General features: G+C 34.9%; 1 protein-coding gene across 5 annotated transcripts in view; it reads right to left on the bottom strand.

Annotated features, from left to right (window-relative positions):
- The window catches only part of LOC114257538 (uncharacterized), a 76,686-nt gene extending 53,693 nt beyond the window's left edge, over positions 1-22,993 (bottom strand). For 2 of the 5 annotated variants that reach the window (XM_082916862.1, XM_082916858.1), the window contains exon 1: positions 22,937-22,993. Coding sequence is in view for 1 of the 5 variants with exons in the window: in XM_082916864.1 (XP_082772990.1) it covers positions 5,497-5,538 (42 nt within the window). In the remaining 4 variants the exon portion in view is untranslated. Of the gene's footprint in view, positions 1-5,496; positions 5,805-22,936 lie in introns of those variants that run through there. The other 3 variants (XR_014362496.1, XM_082916864.1, XM_082916860.1) reach the window with 3 other exon arrangements.
- Between the last annotated feature and the right edge of the window lie 1,370 nt (positions 22,994-24,363).

Below are 24,363 nucleotides of genomic sequence, written 5' to 3'. Positions count from 1 at the left end.
AGTCAGACTCTGCCTCATTCTGTCTTCTTGGCTCCTGCCAAGCCTCCCTTGTTATCGACCCCACCTCCTTATCAGCTTCAAGCCACTACGAAACCCAAGAAAGGATCATTAGGGCCAGATGAGTGTGCTTTCTGTCATCAGAGGGGTCATTGGAAGAATAACTGTCCCAAGAAGGGACATCAGCCTGCTCCATCTTCCCAGACACAATTCCGCAGTCCTACTTTGGGTACTTTCCGCCTCCTACTGCTTGCACTACATCTACTCTGGCTCCCGATCCTAACTTGGCTTCTTTGAGTGCTCAGGTTGCACAACTTCAGCATGTCCTCTCCACTTCTCAGCCGTCCTCTCCACTTCTCAGCCATCCTCATCTGCCTCCGCTCTTACATCTCTTCATTCAGGTTTGCTTGGGTCCTCTTCAGGTATTCCTTCCTCTGTCTAGCTCTTTAATTCTGGTACCTCTCATCATATGACTCCTCACCTTTCCTTACTCCAAAACTGTATCCCCTTTTCCTTTCCCATTACTATCAATACTGCTAATGGGACTGGTATATATGTCCAATCTATTGGGTCTGTTTTACCCTCTGCTATGTCTACTATTACTATTCCCTCTATTCTTTATATTCCTCAACTGTCTGTTAGCTTGCTTTCTATCAGTCAGCTTGATACTTCTGGTTTTAATGTTATCTTTTCTTTTTCTGTCTGTTGTGTGTAGGATCGGATATCCAAGAAACAGATTGGGACCGGCCGTAGAGTTAGAGATCTCTATGTGGTGGAAAGCCTGCATCTTCCTCATTCTACCTCCCCCGTTGCACTTTCATCTTTTCAGTTAGATTCTCAATCGAGTCAGTTCTATTTATGGCATTCTCGCTTAGGTCATTTGTCTGTTGACTGCTTGCGGTCTTTAGCTCAATCAGGCTTGCTAGGTAAAGTTTCTCGTAGTCAAATTGATGAGTGTCGAGGGTGTAAACTTGCTAAAATGATAGCTTTACCTTTTAATAACAATACTTCTATTTCTGCTTCCCCTTTTTTCGTTGTACATACTGATGTCTGGGGACCTTCTCCTATTGTCACTAAAAGGGGTTCTGCGTATTATATGTCCTTTGTTGATGATTGTACCTGCTATACCTGGTTTTATCTTATGGCTCATAAATCTGACTTCTATCAGATATATCGTACCTTTCAGTCTATGATCACTACACAGTTTGGGGCCACAATTAAAACATTCCGGTCTGACCTGGGTGGGGAATACTTTAAAACTGAATTTTGTGAGTATTTGGCCAAATTGGGCACCATTCACCAAACCTCCTGTATTGATACCCCTGCCCAAAATGGTCGTGCTGAGCGTAAAAACCGTCATCTCCTTAGCTCGATCTTTTCTTTTCTCTGCCTCTGTTCCAGCACCATTCTGGGGTGAGGCAGTTCTTACCGCTACTTTTCTCCTTAATCGCATGCCGACTCCCTTACTCTCCGGTCGATCCCCTTATGAGGTTCTGTATTCCCAACCTCCCAATTATTCCCTTATGCGTGTCTTTGGGTCTGCTTGTTTTGTCCTCTTTCCTCGTAAAGATAGGACCAAACTCAGTGCCTGGTCTGTCTTGTCTGTCTTTTTGGGTTACAGTCTTACTCAAAAAGGCTACCGCTGTTACGATCCTGTCTCTCGTTGCCTTTATGTCTCCCGTCATGTTGCCTTTCTCGAACATCTGTCTTACTTTCAGTTTCCCCCTCTCATTGCTCCAGTTTCAAAAGAGGATTTGGTTCACATTGACCCATTTCCTTCTGAGGTCTCGTCTAATGAATACATCTCCATTCTTCCTCATACGCTTGTTCCATCTTCTCTTCCTGCTTCACCTCTCGCTACTTCTCTTCCTTCGGCTTCTTCTCCTCCTCCGTTATTAGTTTATTCTCGTCGCAAGGCTCCTCCTCCACCGGTTGTCCCTGCCCTTACTGCTACTCCTCCTGCTTCTAACGACACCGATCCTGCTGAACACCGATATCCTACTCGAGCACGTCATCCTCCAAACAGGTTAGGTTGGTCTAATACATGTTTTTTTGCTTCCTATCATACTTTTTTGTCTACTATTCTCTCTTTTTCAAAACCTCATTCTTACAAGAAGGCATGTGAGGATCCTCCTAAAAAGCACGGACACTTCTAAGAAGGTGACGTATCCGTGTCGTGTCCGTGTCGGACACCGACACTCTTTGGACACTTGGAGGACACACGTGTCAATTGTTTAAACACATGTGTCTATTGATTATACATATGTGAAACTAATTATAAGTTTGAACAAAACAACTTAAGATACAATAATAAAACAAAAACCATATAAATTTATAGGAATTAGTGCTATATTGCATTTTTTATTATCTTTGAATGATATATTCATATATATAACATATAATAAATATATAAAATTATATATTTCATGGGTGTCCTCCACGTGTCGTGTCCTGCATTTTTTTAAAATTAACGTGTCGGCGTGTCCGTGTCATATTCGTGTCGTGTCACGTGTCCGTGTCCATGCTTCTTAGGGATCCTCATTGGGTTCAAGTTATGGATGATGAGTTGTCTGCTCTACAGAAAACTAGTACTTGGGAGTTGGTTCTGTTAGCCCTAAGGTTACTCAAACTTGAATTTCTATTGATTTTGATTAATGATGAATATTTTATTCTTCTGATTATTTGAAGTTTTCAAATTAATATTTTTGCTTCATGATTCTAATTGTTTTGAGACTCTAGAATATTATGTTTCAATAACTTTTTGGGATATCAGAAAATAAGCATTAGCTCTTGGTTGCAAAAATCTATCTTTGTCTAACACAGGTCCAAGGGTCGACATTAGAATAATCCTCAAGAGTGTTAAGTGTTCCAGAACAAAGGGTCGACACCAAAAAGCAGTATACACTTTAGCCACAAGGGTCAACACTAAATTAGCTAAGGGTCGACACCAGGAACACATGTAAATCAACTCAGGAAAGAAAAATCAGAGCAAAGGGTCGACACCCAATTTGCAGGGGTCAACACCTTTATGTCTGGGTTGAACTAAACCTAGCCGCCATCTTCCAACTCAAAGAGGGTCTCTGTGACATCATCATTGGACAAATGTTCTTCTAATCAAAAGGAACTTTGGGACAACAATCTCTGACTTAATGGAGGAAACATTCTCCACTCACACCACTCCCAAAGTCTGAAAAAGAAAAAGCATGGAGACAACATCATATCCATCCACCATAGTTTTGTATTCCAAGCATGGGCATCACTTCCTTTGAGGAAGCTCCATCTCCAATGGTCAGAAAACAGCCTGTACCAGACATTCTCCACTCACAACAGCTGGAAACTTTTTCCTTGCCCAGCTCCAACGGATAGTATACCCACATGGGTGTGTTTTTACTTCAAGAGATGAGTCGGATGGAAGCTATAAATTTGGATCTTTTCCAAATCCGAAAAAACAAGAGAGATACGACTGCAACTACACTAAGTATACCGAGCATCTTTTTCAATCTCCGAGATTTCACTTGTGTTCTCCTATTTTCAGATTTAAGCTAGTCCGAAAACTTACTTGTGAGCTTACACTTTCATAATCCATCTTTTGAGAGATGGTAATAGTCAAAGAGGACAGTTGAACCTCTTATTCTAGTTTCTTAGTTTCTGAGTGAAACATCTGTAAAGTGAGGCATTTTGTTGAGTGAGTTCCTCAACAGATTGAAGTAAGGCCTTTGGTAAAAAAAACCTCAAGTTGGAAGAACTTGGTGGTGCATCGATTCATAGTGAAGAAATTCTCAAGGAGGATTCTTGAGGAGTGGACGTAGGCCAGTGAGCCGAACCACTATAAATCTCTGTGTTAAGTTCTTCTTTCCTATTCTTTTTACTTTCTGTTAATCTATTGATTATCTGCTGCATTTAATTACATAAGATCTTTTGAACCTTATTTTTTGACCAAATTTTTTAATAACCCAATTCACCCCCCGCCCTCTTGGGTTGCTTTCCTGTTTAACAATTGGTGTCAGAGCCACGTCTCTAGTAGTGTGACTTAACCATCTTAGAGTGATCTATGGCAAACCCTAGTTCTTCTCTCCTTAAAGGTCAAGCCTCAAACAGACCACCCTTTTTCAATGGAACAAATTTTAACTATTAGAAAACCTGCATGATTATGTACATTCAATCTACTGACTATGAAGTTTAGAAAATCATATGTGAGGGTCTTAAGGTACCCACAAAAACCGTAGATGGTCTGCTAGTACCTAAACTTGAGAGTGAGTGGACTAGTGCTGACTATAAAGATATTCTATTAAATGCCAAAGCTGTTAATATGTTGTATTATGCACTTGATGCTACCGAGTTTAACAGAATATACACTTGTACCACTGCTAAAGAAATTTGGGATAAACTTGTTGTAACTAGTGAGGGAACCACTCAAGTTAAAGAACCTAGAGTGAGCTTACTTGTTCATAACTATGAGCTCTTCAAGATAAAACCAGATGAAAACATATCCCAAATGTTCACTCGTTTTACAGATATTATAAACAATCTCAAATCTCTTGGAAATACTTACACGAATGCAGAAATTGTCAGAAAAGTGCTCCGATCATTGCCAAAAAGTTGGGAGAACAAAGTTATTGCAGTGATAGAAGCAAGAGACTTATTAACATTAAGTCTTAATGAGCTAATGGAATCTTTCCTAACCCATGAGATCATTATGCAAGAAGGAAAAGAAGAAGAAGACAAGAATAAGAAGAAAGGGATAGCTTTCAAGTCTACCACAAAATCTCAAGGGGAAGAAGAAGATGTTTTAGAAGAAGATGAAGAGATGGCTTTCATTACCAAAAGATTCAAAAGATTTATAAAGAAGAAGCAAGGTGTAAGGAAGTTTTTCAGAAAAGACTTCAACAAAGATCTTCAAAAAGGAGAAAGTCATAAAAAATCCGAAGTGATCTGCTATGAATGTAACAAGCCGGGTCATTACAAATTAGAATGTCCAGAGCACAAAAAACAATTCAAGAAGGATAAGAAGAAAGCCAGATTGCAGCATGGGGAGAAGACAGTGATGACAGCGACTCAGAGACTGATATTTGCAAAAATGAAGTCGCAAATCTATACTTAATAGCAATGGAAGATGAGGTAAATGATGACGCCTTTACCTTCGATGAATTACAAACTGCTTTTGATGAATTGCATGATGAATTTAAAAAATTAAGTTTGAAAAGTAGCTGTCAAAAGAAATTGATTTCTAGTTTCTCTCAAGAAAAGGAATTCTTAACTTCTCAAATCAATACTTTAGAAAATGAAGTCTTGACAATGAAAAGAAGAAAGAATTCTCAAAGGAAAAAGAGTTTTTACAAAAGGAAAATGAAATTTTGAAAAATGACAAAGTTGTCTTCAATGAAAACATAGAAGATTTAAAAAATGTCCTTTCAAAATTTACTCAAGGGAGAAATACCTTAGACAAAATTCTCAAAAGTCAAACTCAAACCTTTGGAAGAATGGGGATTGGCTATAAACCTTTTTCGAAAGCAACAACTTCCCAAAAATCCTTTGTATCATCTAACCATTCTCATCTTACATGTCATTACTGTGGAAGAAAAGGCCACATCTCTCCTTTATGTCCTGCTAAGAGAAACTCATTCAATAGAATGAAAAAGAAGTGGGTTCCCAAAAACACTTCAACTTCTAACTCTCATGGACCCAAGAAAAGATGGGTACCAAAAAGCCAACAAAAATCTGATTCTTGCAGGTGTGCTTTAGGTCAAATTTCAGCAACAACCGGTGGTACCTCGACAGTGCTTGCTCAAGGCACATGACCTGCGATAATAGAATCAAAATTTATTTTGATGATTTATTTGAAAGAGAAAAATAGAATCAACATTTATTTTGATGATTTTATGTTTTAATAAAATCAAATTTTATTTTGTCCCATTATTTCTCACCTAAACCTTTATCCTAAATGTTGTTAGAATGTATTTAATATTTGATTAAATCAGGAGTTCAAACAGCCCAAAACAAAGGTTCAAACAGCCTAACACAGCAGCAGGCCAAAAGGTTCAAAAGGTTCAAGTGGAAGATATTCCAATTAGTAATGATAGAAGTACAACGACTGTAAACGGCTATAAAGGTTCAAAAGGCCAAAAGGTTCAAGTGGAAGATATTCAAATTTGTAATGATGGAGTGGAAGATATTCAAATTGGTAATGATGGAAGTACAACGGCTATAAATTCAAATAACTACAACGACTATAAACGGCTATAAACGACTATAAATTCAAATGAATACAACGGCTATAAACGGCTATAATTTTCATTATATATACTAAAGCTTCTAAGGTAAACAAGTGACAAAAAACCTGAAAATATTCTTTGATTTATAATCACTCACATCTATTCTAAAAAATTATACACTGAACCTTATAGTTTTAAGCCCATCTTTCTTGTGTGAGATTTACAGAAAAATCAAAGCTTCATTTTATATATCTATATTTGAGAGATATTTATTGTAAGCTTTCTTTGAAAGCAAAAATACCATTTCATCTTGTAAAAGTGTTGCAAACACTGTGTTATTGAAATCTTGAGAGTAATTGTGAATCACTTAAGATTTGCAAGGGTTTGGGCTTGTGAAGTCTATGTAAAATTCGTGGAGGATTGCTCCATTTGTAAAGAGATTGCTAGCACCCCTGTGAAGCTAGAAGATAGTGAAAAATCTCAAGCGAAGCTTGAGGAATGGATATAGACTTGGTTGAAGCCGAACCGCTATAAATCTGTTTGTCTCCTCTTCCCTAATCTCTTTACTTTCCTACTACTGCTATAGATATCTAATATTCATGTGTTAATCATTCGATTTACCCTGTATGTTAGTTATACTTCATTATTATTTTGCTTGATCATTTACTGCTAAGTTCATCATTGTGCTTGTTAATAATTTCTTGTACTAGTAGTTAATTTTATTGGGGTATTATTAATTTAATTTGTAGAAACCTAATTCACTCCCCCCCCTTAGGTTACTTTTTGGGTAACAGTTGGTATCAGAGCCTGAGACTCTTGTTTAGATTTAACAATCTTGAGTTTTTGATCCATAGCAACCATGTATTCTACTTACTCTGCTGTAGGACAAGCTACCAATTATGCTTTGTGGCTCATTATCACTAAAGGTCTTAAAATCCCTACCAAGGTAGTAGACCATATCAGTGTGCCTAAACTTGAGAATGAATTTGATGAGTGTGATTATAAACTCCTTCAAGCTAATGCTAAAGCCAAGCTTATTCTTGTTTGTGGACTAGATGCAAATGAGTACAATAGAATTTCTGGGTGTATTATTGCTAAAGTGATTTGGGATAAACTTGAAATCACCTATGAAGGAACTAGCCAAATAAAAGAGTCTGGGATTGATATGCTTATTCATGATTATGAACTCTTTATTATGGAATCATTTGAATCTATTTCTAAGATATTTTATAAATTTACCAATATTATTAATGCTCTAAAATCTCTTGGTAAATCTTATACTAATGATGATTTTGTAAGAAAAATACTTAGGTCTTTGCCAAATGAATGGGAAGCTAAGGTTACAGTTATCCAAGAAGCAAAAGACCTGACAAAATTAGACATTGAAGAACTCCTAAGCTCACTCATGGCTCATGAACTTTCAATGATGGATGGCAGCAAAAAAGAAGCCATTTGGAAAGAAAATGATAAAGTAGCCAACCTATGCCTCATGGCTCTTAGAGAAGAAGAATCCAGTCAAGATGAGGTAATTTCTAATTATGTAGAACTTGAAAGTGCTTTCAATGAATTACATGCCATATTTAGAAACGTTTGTATTAAGAAATCTAAATTAAAGAAATTAATTACTTCTCTTTCAAATGATGTGGATGTTTTAAAAATGGAAAATGCTACTTTGAAAAATGACTTTACGTCTATTGCCAATGAGAAAAACATTTTGAAAAATAATGTTGAGGATTTAAACAAAACTCTTGAAAATAAAAAGGAAAAGAAAACCTCAACAAGCTTCTTGTAAATAAAAGATGTGTTTTTGACAAAGTAGGCATTGGTTTTGACCTTCCTAAACTTTTTATGAGATTAAATGTTCTTGAGACTAATCCCCATGGACCCAAGAAAGTATGGGTACCAAGAAAGAAATCAAGATATTTTATAGGTGGAATCTCAAAGAACACCAAGGACTTCAAGAGGAAATGCACAACAAGAGTGTTCAATCTAAAGAGCAAAATCAGCTCCTACAAGAAGAAGAATGATGAAATGAAAATCACCAAGATGAACAATAGAGGTAATGTATAGGTGAAGATTCCAAAGAGGTAAATGAAGGTATAACTCCTAACACACCTTTAAGCTTAAAGTTCTATATTCTTTAAGGTGTGATTTGTGTATAATAGGTTGTGTCCAGTCATTGCTTCCATATAACCTAATTGTACTATATTTGCTAAGTCATGTTCTGCTAGTTTCTTTCAAACATTCATTGAACTCAAAAATGAGAATTATATTATTTTGATGAATGCCTATTAGAATATGAATGATTCATGTTTTCATTAACATTTTATATCATGTCATCCGTTGCTATGAAAAAGAGATAAGAAGTGATAAATTTTTTTGTGAGCATACTTTTCACATCTTATATATGACTTCATACTAATATATTAATTCCTTTTTTAGTCATATCTTTGTAGAATCAATTTTGATGTCATAGCATGTTTTTGAGATGTATACTATCTATATTTTGAATTATACATTTATGATCTCAAGAATATGCTCAATATGAAAATTTCATACTTATATGCTTTACATTGGAATATTTGAATGAGTTATGAAATTCATTGATTATGATCCATCAACAATATCTAAATGAAAAGTATTATACGTTTGTAGAGACATTGCATCTATCCTATTGAATATGTTTTGAATATGGATTATATTGACATATATCTCATGAAATGTTTTTGAGTGATAAATTGTTGAATTAATTGTTTATAGCATTCATGTTGTGTTCCACATTGAGTAAAATGTTTTATCACACTTGAGCATGTGGATTGAATTGATGAAAATGTCTCTTGATGATTTTATATGTCGCATCAATTCTTGATAGAACAAAGAGCATAAAACAATATTTTCTCATGCATATTATGCTATGTGCTACAATTTAAAAAATTTGAAGAATAGCATCTCAAGCTCTTGATTGATCATGGTTCATACTGAAATATTTCCTATCTTTTGAGTTTGCTTACTATGCTTGCTTCATGAGTTTAAATGTGATTGTGCTATACAATTGCCATATCTCTACAATATCACAATAGAAAACGGAAGCACCAATTTAGGGGGGAGAAATCATATTTGCTAACATACTTGTTAAACCTCTTTGAGATAAACTCTTCATGAAAGAAAATTGAAGATTGAAAACCTTCCAACTCTTGAATCAAAGGTATGCCTCCTCACTCTCTTAAGCTTTTGAGATAAAAATTCTATCTTATATCCTTTGAGCTAATACTGTTATTACTTTGATATGAAAAAGATTGATTATGCTTCATATGATTTGCAATGTGTACAATTTGATGATGCTCTTGCCTAAAAATCATACCTATGCTTAAAATGTGTGTTATATATTGAAATTCATGATTTTTTCTTGGCATATGGATTGCTATACCTTGAACATGCTTCATTTTTTAGATTTACATTAGCTCCATGAGATTATATTGAGTTTAACCTATTATGAGCAATATTTGGTATTTTACATAATACTTAAGCTATGATTGTTAAATCTTCTAGATTGCATATTGGTATCCTTGATAGATTGTATGTTGGTATCATTTTGGCATCCTTATTGGTAACATTTGGCATCCTATTTGATATTATTGAGGAGAACATTTCAGTTATGAGCTTTCATTGTTCATATCTCCTATTGATTTTGCCAAATGAAACAAAGGAAAGAATTTAAACTTGATTAGTTTAAAAAATAAATAAATAAATAAAAATCCCCTCAGATTCTATTCTATTTTTGATATCACATTAATGAGTTTGCACCTCACATATTCTTTTTTTTTAATTATCTTGTATAAAATCTGTATGCTCTTGCCAGAAATTGATTGTTAGATCATGCTCAAATCGATTGTTAGATCATGCTTAACTGCTTCACATATACTTTAAGTTTAATTTCTGCTGGTATTATTTTATTTTATGTTAATTTATTTTATTTTTTATTTTGCTATTAGGCTTAATTTCTTTTATTTTTATTTTTTTTCTCCTTATTATTTTTTGTTTGGACTTAATTTTCTTATTTTTTTTCTACTTTTTAATTTCATTTTTCAGTACTTAAACATAAAAACAAAAACAAATCAACATACAAATATTTACATTAAAAAAAAAAACACCCTCCATTTTTCTTACGGCCATACGCCGATCAAACTAAACATATTTCAAAAAAAAAACAAAATAACAAAACTACCCTTCATTTTTTTTTCCGGCCATACGCCGACCTCACTTACTCGCCTCTTCCATCGTTTTCTTCTTCTTTTTATCACTTTGGGCGACCCTTGACACCCCTACCCCCGTGCTTTTGTCGAGAGCGACGACTCCCCGCTGACTATCAAAGGCCAAGAACGTTGCTCCAAATCGGGCCATGGAAGTGGTCTTCCATTTGAGCTCTTTATTTTCGGCCTTCAGTGCGTCTATTTCTACTCGCGCATCCTTGTACATGCGCTAGAGCAGAGAGAGTTGGGCGTTGACCTGATGGAGCTCACTCGTCCTGTTCTGTAATCGGTGAACCAATTTTGTGACTGCCGTCACCATTTCCATACAGGACGTCAGCGTGAAATGATTGGCTTCTATGTCAGATTGAGTTGCCATGATTTGCTCAATCGACATCATAGGAAGGTTAGGAAGAGGAATGACAGGAAGAGTAGGAGTAGGGGCACTCAGTCCAGCAGAGCTTATGGGATCGTTCAGGTCCGGAAATAGAGTGAGGGGACGAGATGAGGAAGCCATGGTTTAGAGATGAGAGCTGTAAACGAAATGAGTTGCAGAGAAATAGAAGAGAACAGACTGAGGTTTGGCCTCCTCCGTTCAGTTTTTTTGTCTCTCGATAAGGAAGACGAAACAGACGAGAGTGGTGAAGAAGAGATAGAAGAGACTGGTGCAAAAGAAAATGGAAGAGTGTGTGATTTAGAAGGCGGCTGAAGAGAAGAAGACAAGGTGGGCGAGATAGCCGAGGTGAGCGGCAATCGAGGAGAGCTGCTTTTGTCGACCAATGAAGCAAAAGCCAGGCCGCGTGGCAACAACGTTTTGCGAAAAACAAGAGTGACGCGGGAAAGTTGTATATGTAATATATATATATATATATATATATATATATATATATATATATATATTTGTTGATTGACCATTGATTGATATATATATATATATATTTTTGATGCCATTTATCACTATCATTTTCCTCCTCCTCCTCCTCCAGATTCTGACCCATGATTTCCTTTTGATAATGTCACAGGGGGAGAAATTATATGATATTATGTATTATGGTATTATTTGAGAACTAATCTGATGATTATGTATTTATCGTTTGATATCTTAGTCTTATACCATGTTGTTGATTAAAGCTTATTTATTACACATGTACTAACCTATGTATTTAGAAATGAATTCAGGGAGTATGACTTGAGGGGGAGCCTTTCTTACTCTCAAATCAAATCAAATCATTATTGTGTGTCATCATAAAAAATGGGGAGATTGTTAAGACTTATTTATTTTGATGATTTATTTAATTATGTTTTAATTTATTTGGAAGACAAAAATAGAATCAAAATTTATTTTGATGATTTATTTGAAAGAGAAAAATATAATCAAAATTTTTTATTATATTTTTCTTTTCCAAATAAATTTAAACATAATTAAATAAATCATCAAAATAAAAAAGTCTAACAAGAGCAATGTTCTCAACTCTTAAATCCAAAGAAGGAGGTCATGTAACCTTTGGAGACAATAGTAAGGGAAAGATCATAGGTGAAGGCAGTATCTGTAAAACTTCCTCACCCATTATTGAGAACGTATTGCTTGTTGAAGGATTGAAGCATAACTTGCTTAGTATTAGTCAAATGTGTGATAAAGGCAATCATGTTTCTTTTGATAAGTCCTACTGCACTATTAAAAATTCTACTGATAACTTAGTGCTTTTTGTTAGACATAGGGATGAGAACGTGTATACATTTGATTTGCATAGCTTATCTCCAAATCATAATGTTAAGTGTTTATATGCTTTAAATGAATCTGGATGGTTATGGCACAGGAGATTAGGACATGCTCATATGGATTTGCTTTCAAAACTTTCAAAACTGGACTTGGTCGTTGGCTTGCCAAAAATTGTTTTTGAAAATGATAGACTTAGTGATGCTTGTCAACAAAGAAAACAAACACGAGTCTCTTTCAAATCCAAAAACATCATTTCCACATCTAGACCACTTCAAATATTGCATATTGACTTATTTGGACCATCTAGAACCTTAAGTCTTGGAGGAAAATCTTATTGTCTTGTTTGTGTGGATGATTATACTAGATTTACTTAGGTGATTTTCTTGACACACAAAAGTGATACTTACTCTGCTTTTTCAGCTCTTTGTAAACGTATTCAAAATATGGTTAAGTCTTACTATTTGTACCATTAGAAGTGATCATGGTAAAGAATTTGATAATGATGAGTTTATTCTATTTTGTAATGAGCATGGCATTGATCATAATTTTTCTGCTCCTCGAACTCCTCAACAAAATGGTGTGGTAAAAAGAAAAAATAGAGTTCTTGAGGAAATGGCTCGTACTATGCTTTGTGAAAATAATCTGCAAAGATATTTTTGTGCGGAAGCCGTCAATACTGCTAGCTATGTTATTAATCGTGCCATGATTAGACCCATCTTGAAGAAAGCACCATATGAACTATGGAATGGTAGAAAACCCAACATTGGCCACTTTCATACATTTGGTTGTAAATGCTTCGTACTCAATAACAATAAAGAGAATCTTGGGAAATTTGACGCAAAATCTGATGAAGCTGTATTTCTTGGCTGTGCAAATTCTAGTAAAGCATATCGCGTTTTTAATAAAAGAACCTTACTCGTTGAAGAATCCATACATGTTGCTTTTGATAAATCTAACTCATTTGCTTTCAAGAATATTGTTGTTGATGATACTGCAGATTCTAATCCAAGAATTGAAGGCATTTATTTATCAGAAAATGATGAACTTCATTCCTGGAAACCCAATGTTGAAATCTCTATGGAAGATCTTCAAAAAGAATATGCCCATCCCATAAAGGAACATGATCTACATAAAGAATGGAAGTATGCTCATGAACATTCCAAAGATCTCATTATAGGAGACGTCACACAAAGAGTAAGAACTTGTTCTTCTATTAATAATATCTGTGGTAATTTAGCTTTTGTTTCTCAAATTGAACCAAAAACTTTTCCTGAGGCTGAACTTGATGAAAACTGGATTTTTGCTATGCAAGAAGAGTTATATCAGTTTGAAAGAAATGAAGTTTGGAATTTGTCTCCTCGCCCTAAAGAATATTCTGTTATTGGAACTAAATGGATCTTTCGAAACAAAATGGATGAATCCGGTGTTGTTATTTGAAACAAAGATAGACTTGTAGCCCAAGGTTATAACCAAGAAGATGGTATTGATTTTGACGAAACATTTGCACCTATTGCACGCCTTGAAGCTATACGTATGTTGCTTGCATTTGCTTGTTTTAGAAATTTTAAACTTTACCAAATAGATGTGAAAAGTGCCTTTGTAAATGGTTATATTTCAGAGGACGTGTATGTTGAACAACCTCCTGGTTTTGAAAACCACAAACATCCAGACTACATGTATAAACTTTCAAAAGCCTTGTGTGGTTTAAAACAAGCTCCTAGAGCCTGGTATGAACGCTTGAGCAATTTTCTTATTGAAAAAGGTTTTTTTCGTGGAAAAATTGATACCACTCTTTTCATAAAAATAAAAAATGATGATATGCTCATTGTTCAAATTTATGTCGATGATATCATATTCGGAGCTATTAATGAATTTTTGTGCAAGGAATTTGCTAAGGATATGCAGGGGGAATTTGAAATGAGTATGATGGGAGAGTTGACTTACTTTCTCGGATTACAAATAAAACAAACCCAAGATGGTATTCATCTATCTCAAGCAAAATATATCAAAGATCTTCTCAAAAGATTTGAAATGGATTTGTCCAAACCCACAGCAACTCCATCAATTAAAATCGACAAAGATGAGCAAGGTAAACCAGTAGACGAAAAGAAATATCGAGGTATGATTGGTTCTTTACTCTATCTAACAGCTAGTACACCTGATATCTTGTTTAGTGTATGTGTGCTCGTTTTCAATCAGCTCCAACAGAATCACACATCACCGCAGTAAAACGCATTTTTAGATATCTCGTTGGCACTCCACTTTTGGGTCTTTGGTACCCTAAAACAAATGTTTTTGATCTTTATGGTTACTCAGATGCTGATTTTGCGGGATGTAGACTTGACCGAAAAGCACTAGTGGTACTTGTCAATTTCTTGGAAATTCACTCACTTCATGGTTTTGTAAGAAACAAAATTCTGTGGCTTTATCTACAGCTAAAGCAGAATATATTGCCGCTGCTAGTTGTTGTGCTCAAATACTTTGGATGAAACAACAACTTCTTGATTTTGGATTTCACTTTGATCACATTCCCATTAAATGTGATAACACTAGTGCCATTAATCTTTCAAAAAATCCCATATAGCATTCACCCACTAAACACATTGAAATAAGGCACCACTTTCTACGAGATCATGTACTTAAAGGTGACATTGAACTCGAATTTGTGCCTATAAGCCAACAACTAGCCGATATCTTTACCAAGCCTCTCAATGAGGAACAATTTTACCTTATACGAATTGAGCTTGGCATGTTAAATATTCCTATATGATGGTTTCTATGTATTATTATACTTCTTTGTAAAATTTGTTGTGATTTGCACTGGTTTTTTGCTCGTCGGGACCCCTAAGGGTTGACCCCCTACTCTATAGGTCGACACCCTGTGAATCAGCCTTGCATTTTTCATTACCAAGGGTCGACACCCGTCTTCTCTGGTGTCGACACCACTCGGTTTTTGGTTCACTACCTTTTTAGGGTCAACACCTCTCTTCTAAGGTGTTGACACCTAATGGTTTTGAGGACACTGCTTTTTAGTGTCAACCCCCCGTTCGAAGGGTCGACACCTCTCTTTACGAGGGTCGACACCCGCTTAAATATATTTAAATACTCCTCGACCTTTCCTACCTCTCTTACGACACCATTAAATCCCTAGCCCTAACCCCCTTTTCCTATTCTGGCAATCCACATTTCAATCCTCTTCCCTCCTTCTAGCGACCGCCTCCCTTCTTCTCATCATGGAATCTCAAGATCCTCTTCCAATTCAAACCAGAAAGCGTCCTCGTTCCTCCACCTCCTCAGCCACTGCTGCTACCTCTTCCTCTGTCCAACGCTTTAAGAACAATGAAGCTCGATCCTCCTTCAACAAGGACTTCAATCGACGAAAGGTAATTTTTGGCAGAACCATTGATCTTGCATTCTTTGAGAAACATTCCATCCCTATAAAAACTTGGTTTGACAACCAAAAATGGTCCTCCTTGTTAAAACTTGACTGTGTCATTTACCCCACACTGATCAAGGAATTTTTTGCTAACCTCTCTTATGATACCTAATTTGCTCCTCATACCCTCGATTGTTTTGTCAAGGGTGTGTCCTTTACTTTAGATCCCACTATCATAAATTCCATTTTAAAAACTTCCAATGACGGAGAAAGGGTCACACCAACTGTTGCTACTCTTCACTTGCCTAATTACTCTCATCTTATCGGTCTTCAGTTCCTCACAAATAACCTCGAGTTACATGATCAAGTCACCGTCTCTGGGAAAGACCTTTCCCTCGAACTGAGACTACTCCATCACATTATCACACACAACATCATTCCCCGTTCTGGCCGTTTCGATGCCATCACTTACAGACATACATTTCTCATTCGGGCCCTAGCCACTGGTTACCTCATTGATTTTGGTTTTTTGGAAACTCACTGTATTATTCAGGCTCACAAACAAAATAATCAGGCCCTTCCCTTTGGAATGATTTTCACAAAACTCTTCAAGCATTTCAACATTGACCTCAAGGGGGAAGAAAAAATCCCTCGAGATCCTTCTCGATATGGGGCTGAAACTCTGCGTAATATGGGATACTCTCTGATCAACCGAATCTGGACCAAAACCAAGAAACCTAGTCTCTCTTCCCCTGGTTTCTCTACCCCTGGTTCCTCCCTTCCCAGTTCCTCCACTTGTCACTTCTCCTCTCCTAATCTCTCTTCTCCATCATCTTCTTTTGATCTCTCCTCTCTATCTCTTAAAATCGACCATCTTGATTCCTTGGTTCAGGGTCCCCTCTTTGATGGGATTGCTTCAATCAACTCTAGGCTCAATAATCTAAACCTAGGGTCCACCTCACTCCCTGCCTCTAACATCCCCTCCTCTTCTCACACTGTCCCTGCCTCTTCATCCTTCGCCATGGAAGAAAAGATTGATGAATTGAGCGCCTTGGTTCTACAACTTGTCACTCAACAGACTGCCATGCAAAAAGACATTGATCGCATGAAGCTACAGCAAGAACAAGTCATTGCCGCTTCTAAAGAAAGTGTTGAGAGTATGGTAATAGCTGTCTACGGGATCAAAGCCTCCAACGAAGAATTTCGGCAAATTTTTCAGCAACGCTGGGACGCCGATTTGGGTGAGCAAATCCGCAAATTCATGCTGTGGTTTGCCCAAGGTTGGCACGAAGCTGCCCCACATTGGCCTTGCCCTCCTCCTCCCTTTCGCTGAAGCTGCGCCTCTTTTTGTTGATGACAAAAGGGGAGAAGAATATCTCAAATGGTTAAAACTTTTTGTCAATATTTTTGGTGTCATTCAGATTATTACTTCATCTTTTTTGTTGTTGGATGGCTATATATATATGTTGCACAGTTTGTATTTCTCCCAGGGTAGCAACTAGATGAAATAGATGGTTGTACATGTCTTGATTACAAACCTCTTTTGGTAACACCAGTTGGAAAGATTATGTTTGGTGTTGTTTTGGTTATTCTACAAAGCTATATGAATCTTGTTAACATGAAACATGTCGATAAGGAAGTAATAATTTATTATGTCTTTCATACACACGCTCGTGGGAACTTATGAAGAGCTTGTGATTTCATTCAATGCTTGTGATTTCATTAAATACAAACAAACACACTGACAAGGGGAGCTTACTCTATACAAGTTATCTTATTATCTATATATATACATGTCTCACTCACTTTGCTTCGGTCATGAAGCCCTATTGATGGGGGGAGTTTTCGATTCTTTTCAAAACCTTCTTTCTCAAAAACGCCTTTGAAACATATAGTTTGAAAACTTTAAATATTTGTCATCATAAAAAAAGGGGAGATTGTTAGCCCCAAGGTTACTCAAACTTGAATTTCTATTGATTTTGATTAATGACGAATATTTTATTCTTCTGATTATTTGAAGTTTTCAAATTAATATTTGTGCTTCATGATTCTAATTGTTTTGAGACTCTAGAATATTATGTTTCAATAACTTTTTGGGATATCAAAAAATAAGCATTAGCTCTTGGTTGCAAAAATCTATCTTTGTCTAATACAAGTCCAAGGGTCACCACTAGAATAATCCTGAAGAGTATTAAGTGTTCCAAAACAAAGGGTCAACACCAGAAAAGCCGGGGTCGACACCAGGGAAAAGCTGGAAAAATAACTAAAGTGTTCCAGATGCAAGGGTCGACACCAACAGCAGCAAGGGTCGACACCAAAAAGCAGTATACACTCCAGCTGTAAGGGTCGACACCAAACAGCAGTATACACTTTAGCCGCAAGGGTCGACACCAAATTAGATAATAAGGGTCGACACCAGGAACACATGTAAATCAACTCTGGAAAGAAAAATCAGAACAAAGGGTCGACACCCAATTTGCAGGGGTCGACACCTTTATGTATGGGTTGAACTAAACCTAGCTTCCATCTTCCAACTCAAAAAGGGTCTCTGTGACATCATCATTAGACAAATGTTATTCTAATCAAAAGGAACTTTGGGACAATAATCTCTGACTTAATGGAGGAAACATTCTCCACTCACACCACTCCCAAAGTCTGAAAAAGAAAAAGCATGGAGACAACATCATATCCATCCACCATAGTTTTGTATTCCAAGCATGGGCATCACTTCCTTTGAGGAAGCTCCATCTCCAATGGTCAGAAAACAGCCTGTACCAAACATTCTCCACTCACAACAGCTGGAAACTTTTTCCTTGCCCATCTCCAACGGATAGTATACCTACATGGGTGTGTTTTTACTTCAAGAGAAGAGTCGGATGGAAGCTATAAATCTGGATCTTTTCCAGATTCGAAAAAACAAGAGAGATACGACTGCAACTACCCTAAGTATACCGAGCATCTTTTTCAATCTCTGAGATTTCACTTGTGCTCTCCCATTTTTAGATTTAAGTTAGTTCGAAAACAAACTTGTGAGCTTACACTTTCATAATCCATCTTTTAAGAGATTGTAATAGTCAAAGAGGACAGTTGAACCTCTTCTTCTAGTTTCTTAGTTTCTGAGTGAAACATCTATAAAGTGAGGCATTTTGTTGGGTGAGTTCCTCAACAGATTGAAGTAAGTCCTTTTGTAAAAAAACCTCAAGTTGGAAGAACTTGGTGGTGCATCGATTCATAGTGAAGAAATTCTCAAGGAGGATTCTTGAGGAGTGGACGTACGCCGGTAAGCCGAACCACTATAAATCTCTGTGTTAAGTTCTTCTTTCCTATTCTTTTTATTTTCTGTTAATCTATTAATTATCTGCTGCATTTAATTACATAAGATCCTTTGAACCTTATTTTGGGACCAAATTTTTTAATAACCCAATTCACCCCTCCCCCCCCCCCTCTTGGGTTGCTTTCCTGTTTAACAGGTTCCTTTGCCTGATGGTAAGAACTTGGTTAGTTGCAAATGAGTCTACAAAGTCAAGACTCATTCTGATGGGTCTCTTGAGCACTACAAAGCTCGTCTGGTTACCAAAGGTTTCTCTCAAGAGTATGGTATTGATTATAAGGAGACATTTGCTCCTGTTGCCAAGATGACTACTGTTTGTACTTTGATCTTTGTTGCTGCTATTCGTTCTTGGCCTCTTTATCAGATGAATGTTAAGAATTCTTTTCTTAATGGCCATCTCACTGAGGAGGTTTACATGCGTCCTCCTCCTGGCCTTCACCATTCCACTGGCCAGGTTTGTCGTCTTCGATTTACATGCTGACACACACACAACATAAAATGGCAAGTCCAGTAGTGGACTACATGGAACTTGCTGCGTCTCCGATTCTACCTTGAAGGCCACTCTTGTATTGGAAGTGCTAGGTTACCAATTGTCCCCAAAACTTAAAACTATTAGGAAATGGATCTAACAATGTATATCAAGCTATTCAACAGCCTTCCTCACATGCGACCTCATCTTTCTTGCACATGGGGATGCAAACAAACAAACATAGAGAGTTTTCAATGCAAGCAAGAGAAAGTGTTGGAGAGTGAAATTGCCTGTTTAGAAATACTTAATCTTTTTGTCGTTTGTTTAGAAATAGAATCCTAGAAAGTGTTGGAGAGTGAAATTGCCTGTACAAACCTCTTAAGCTTTTAAACTTATATTTGGTTTCCCCCAAAATATGCAGGGAAATTCTTCTTCTTTTTTTTCTTTTTTTTTTTGAATCAACTAAAATATAAGAATTTTCAGCAACTTTCATGCTTTTCAAATTAAGAAACTAAAATTTTGCAATCAGTTTCTTGCAAAATTTTCATTCTAATCAAATGCATGCAAGAAAATGATTCATTTCTTTTTCTTTTTCTTTCACTTAAATTTCTATCATTTTCACTTCCAATCATCATTTTCTTTCTACTAGTTGGACCCCCACGTGCTACGCGCGTGGGGGTCATGTTACATTTGGAAAAAATACAATGTCATACTAATGGCAACACAAAATTGCTGCAAGGTTTACTTTTATTTGTTCTAGTTTTGTACCACCACCACTAATTACAAAACAAACTCTACCTCAAGGAAGCCAACTATTATCAGAAAACAAAGAGAAGCAATGTCCATATCTTTAAATTTAATGATTATATTGTGTTTATACGTCTCATGCAACTAAGGAACATTGTGTTTTATGTCACATACTAATTCAACATAGGATACAATTGAATACTGTAACTATTGCAATAAACGACCAACATGCAAACACAGAGCTTTCCTCATGTCCAGATCCAACGACTTTTTTCTTCGATGCTTCAAAAAGAACATCAATTTCTCTGCTCATAGGATAATTTCATAAATTGTGTTTGGTGCTAAAGTTTCAATACTAACTTGAATAATAAATAAGTGAGATGACATCCTTAGTGTTGAGAGAACATAATCGCTAATACACTAATACTAATTCAAGTAATATTGCGAATAAATGGCTCCACTACCAAATTAATGGCAATGTGTCAAGTAAAGAGAAGCAAGCATGACTATCATACCACAAAAATCAATGGTGATGATTCCCTCTAGCACAGACTTCCAAGGCTCGTAGTTGGAAAATGGTGTAAGGAAGCGTTTGTTGGAAGCGAATAAATAAAATCTATTTTAGAATTTAACTATACCTTCTTTTTTAAATAAAATAAAAAAATTAAACGTTCCTTCAAATTTTTATTTTTATTTTTTTTACATATGTATGTAAATAAAATTTTAAACAAAAATAATATTTGGAATAAAATGTCAAGGACATTTTTAAATTTATAAAAATAATAGTGGTTGTTTTATTGAAAATGAAGTGACTACAACGAATTATATTTTTATGTATGAAAAATTTATGAAAAAGTCTCAATATAAAGATAATATCCATCATTATTAATATGTAAATATAATTAATCTCACTATGTATAAGTAAAAATTATTAGAGTGTTAGTTATATTTGCATGTGTAGTTCACCTTTCATATGTTGTTTTACTATTGGTTAGTAATATCATATGTCAATAATGACGTGATATCACTATTATATGAAATTTTTACTGAAATTTTGTTAACAATTGATTTATCTTACCATTATATAATTAATTCATTTTACGACTTAACTATATGACTTTTTTACATTGTCCATGATATACTAGTTACACGCAATACTTTCTTTTCAATTTTACTCGAAATTAATTGTAAATTTTTATGTGAAATACTTTTATAACAATTTATTTAATTTTTGTACTTAATATTAATTCAAAAATTATTATTATCTTCTTATTGTTGGTTACGAAAAAAAAAAAAAAATTGTTATTAATAAGTACCCCTCCTGATTTAGTTTCCTGACTCCGCGACTGTGTATTAAAAATAGAAAAAGTCATGATAGTGGCAATGCACTTCCTATTTGAAAACTGAAATATTGAAAATCATGAATCCAATTTATAACACCCCAGCCCAAACCCTGCCAACCAGTAAGCCAGCCCCTCCCTACCCAACTATCTTGAATTCAATAATCCAAACCACAAACATTCCAAACCAATTCAAAACTCTCACTTCAAATGAAAATTTTCCCAACCAAATCCATCAAAATCTTCCTATGCTGAGGACAAATTTCACCAACAAAAAAACCAAAACGGACCAAGCAATACACATGCACCTTAATCAACATATCTTCTCAATGCTACTTGTGAGATTGTCTCTTGGAGTGTTTTTTTGTTTTTATTTTGGGGTTTTTACAAAGTTTTAGGCTGTATGTTCTCAACACAGTTAATTTATTTAAGCTCTTTTTTCACATATTTGATGTCATGTCTAATTGAATGTGCTGAAGAAATGTTGCTATACGCTGAAAAGAATCCAAATTAGTTACCAATGCACAATGACTGCAACTTCCACTTGCAATTTTCAATGCCATAACCATTTTTTTAAAAATTTATTTATTAATATATAACCATTATTTCTTTTTCCCTGTAACAATCAAATAGATTGGAAGTGCAAACGAACTGGGATCACTTTTGGAGCTGATATAACTTTCCTCTTTATGTATTAAAATTTGGGTTCTACTTGACCAATTGTCAAAGTTGCGGATTTGTTTGAGAGGCATGTTTGAATTTGACCTTGTTTTCCAAACAGTACCACACTTTATTCATCAGTAGGATATGTAATCGGGAATTCTCTCCATATGAAGCTAGTCAACCTTGTCATCATTCATGTAGTTAATTAATGTTTAGTAAGCTTTCACACACTCAATGACCAGTGATCACTTCACACACACACACATATATATATATATTATTGTTGTTATTTTCAGTCAACTACTCTTTTTATATAAATTTCTGACTGAAGGAGTCAGCTAAAATTTTGAACCCAAAGGGAAAATCCAATGAAATCATATTGTTGATTAGAGTGGTAAAAAAAATATTACAGGCAGGGAGAACAAACTACTCTTTTTATATAAATTTCTGACTAAAGGAGTCAGCTAAAATTTTGAACCCAAAGGGAAAATCCAATGAAATCATATTGTTGATTAGAGTGGTAAAAAAATATTACAGGCAGGGAGTACAAACTAATAAAAAAACAAGGTTTTCATCATCAATCAATGAAAGTATGTTATTATTGGGTTGGGCATATTATCAAACATATGGTGAGCAGAACATAAAATTCTAGCAGAACAACAATACAAAGACAGCACATAGGCTCAGCCAAATATTAAATTGAACTGGGCAAGGCAACAGAAAAAGGAAATCACAAACATACATACTGCCAAACAAAGCACCCAAAAAAACCTAAGAGCTTTCACCAAGAACCCAATTAAAAGATCATAGTAGGCAAAGAAGGAAATGCCATACCTGGTTATTCTGTTTGCTGCAGATAGTAGATTCACCCCACACAGTGGTCACCAGAAACACTAAAGGCCATATTTGGGTGAGTTTATTGCAGCTGTTTAATATATATATTCAATTTTATATTAATTTGTTTATACAGTTTTTATTACTTATAGATATTAATATTAAAAATAAAAAAGGTAATTTTTTATTTTTTAATTTCTAATTAATAATTTTCATTGTCGACCAATGTAGTTTGAAAAGTTAAATGGGTAGCGTTGGATGGATTAAATAATCAAAATCGAGTTTTGTCATTGTCAATTTATAAGATTGGCTAGTTTGACTCGTTAAAGACCCAATTCATTAAGGGCCTGTTTGGTAATTATTTTATTTTTAGTTTTTAGTTAAAAAATTATCATAAAAATTTATTTAATAATTTTTTTAGTTTATAAATAGTTGTCTCAGTTTGTAAATTTGAGAAAAAAATGTAAATTCAAAAATTGAGTTTAAAAATTTGACTAATAATTTTTTTCCAAATAATTTTTTTTTCAATTAATTTTTTTTCAAATAATTTTCTTTTCAATTAATTTTTTTCAATTATAATGTATATGATCTCATTGTTATAAATAATAAAAAAAATAAATATAAATATTTTAGGCCTGAACAAACATATTTTTTTGTTTATATTTTTAAAATTTTTCAAATATTTTGTTCAAACCAAACGCATTTATAGTTTACATTTTTTTAAAAATAAATAAAAAATCAATTTATAAAATTTTTATAAACATAAATCAAAAACATAAACGTTACTAAATGCTACCTAAGTAACGAATAACTTTACATTAAATTTTTTGAATCGTTTAATAAACCAATTGAGTTCAAACTCGAATAATTTCAACTTTTATATCTTTAATATAAAAACATGTATAAATGGTAACAAAAATATATGATTTAGGGGATTTTTTTTTAGGGTCTCTAATATTAAGATTTTATAATATAAAAAATATTCAATATTTTCATAATGTTTAAGGTCCCTCAACATCAATTTAGAGAAAATTCGATCCGAGAAAAATTCTCTCCAAAAATTCTCTGGACTTCTCACTCTCCAAAATCCCACAGTGTGAAAATTCATATAGTGATTGTCACGACCCAAACTCAGTACCCAAAGGCTCGACATCACAACAAGATAAAAATAAAATAATTTTAATAATTTTGTAGTCGTAACACAAGTGGATAAATTAAATAAATTAAAATAAAATAATTGAGTACCAAATGTTTATTAAAAAGAAACAAACATAGTCGTTTGGGATTTTATTTTATTTCAGGTGTCCAATTAGAAATACAGATAGTACAAAAAAAACACTGTGGTTCCCCATCTTGATCCTGCTAAATCTGGTCACCTGAAAGGAGAAACAGCTATAAGCACATAGTAGAGTGAGAAATATTATACT

Source organism: Camellia sinensis, chromosome 2 (genome assembly GCF_055761805.1).
Source record: "Camellia sinensis isolate YWXY chromosome 2, ASM5576180v1, whole genome shotgun sequence".
Taxonomy (NCBI): domain Eukaryota; kingdom Viridiplantae; phylum Streptophyta; class Magnoliopsida; order Ericales; family Theaceae; genus Camellia; species Camellia sinensis.
The sequence above is the reverse complement of the archived record's forward strand: the minus strand, read 5'-3'. Positions and strand labels throughout refer to the sequence as shown.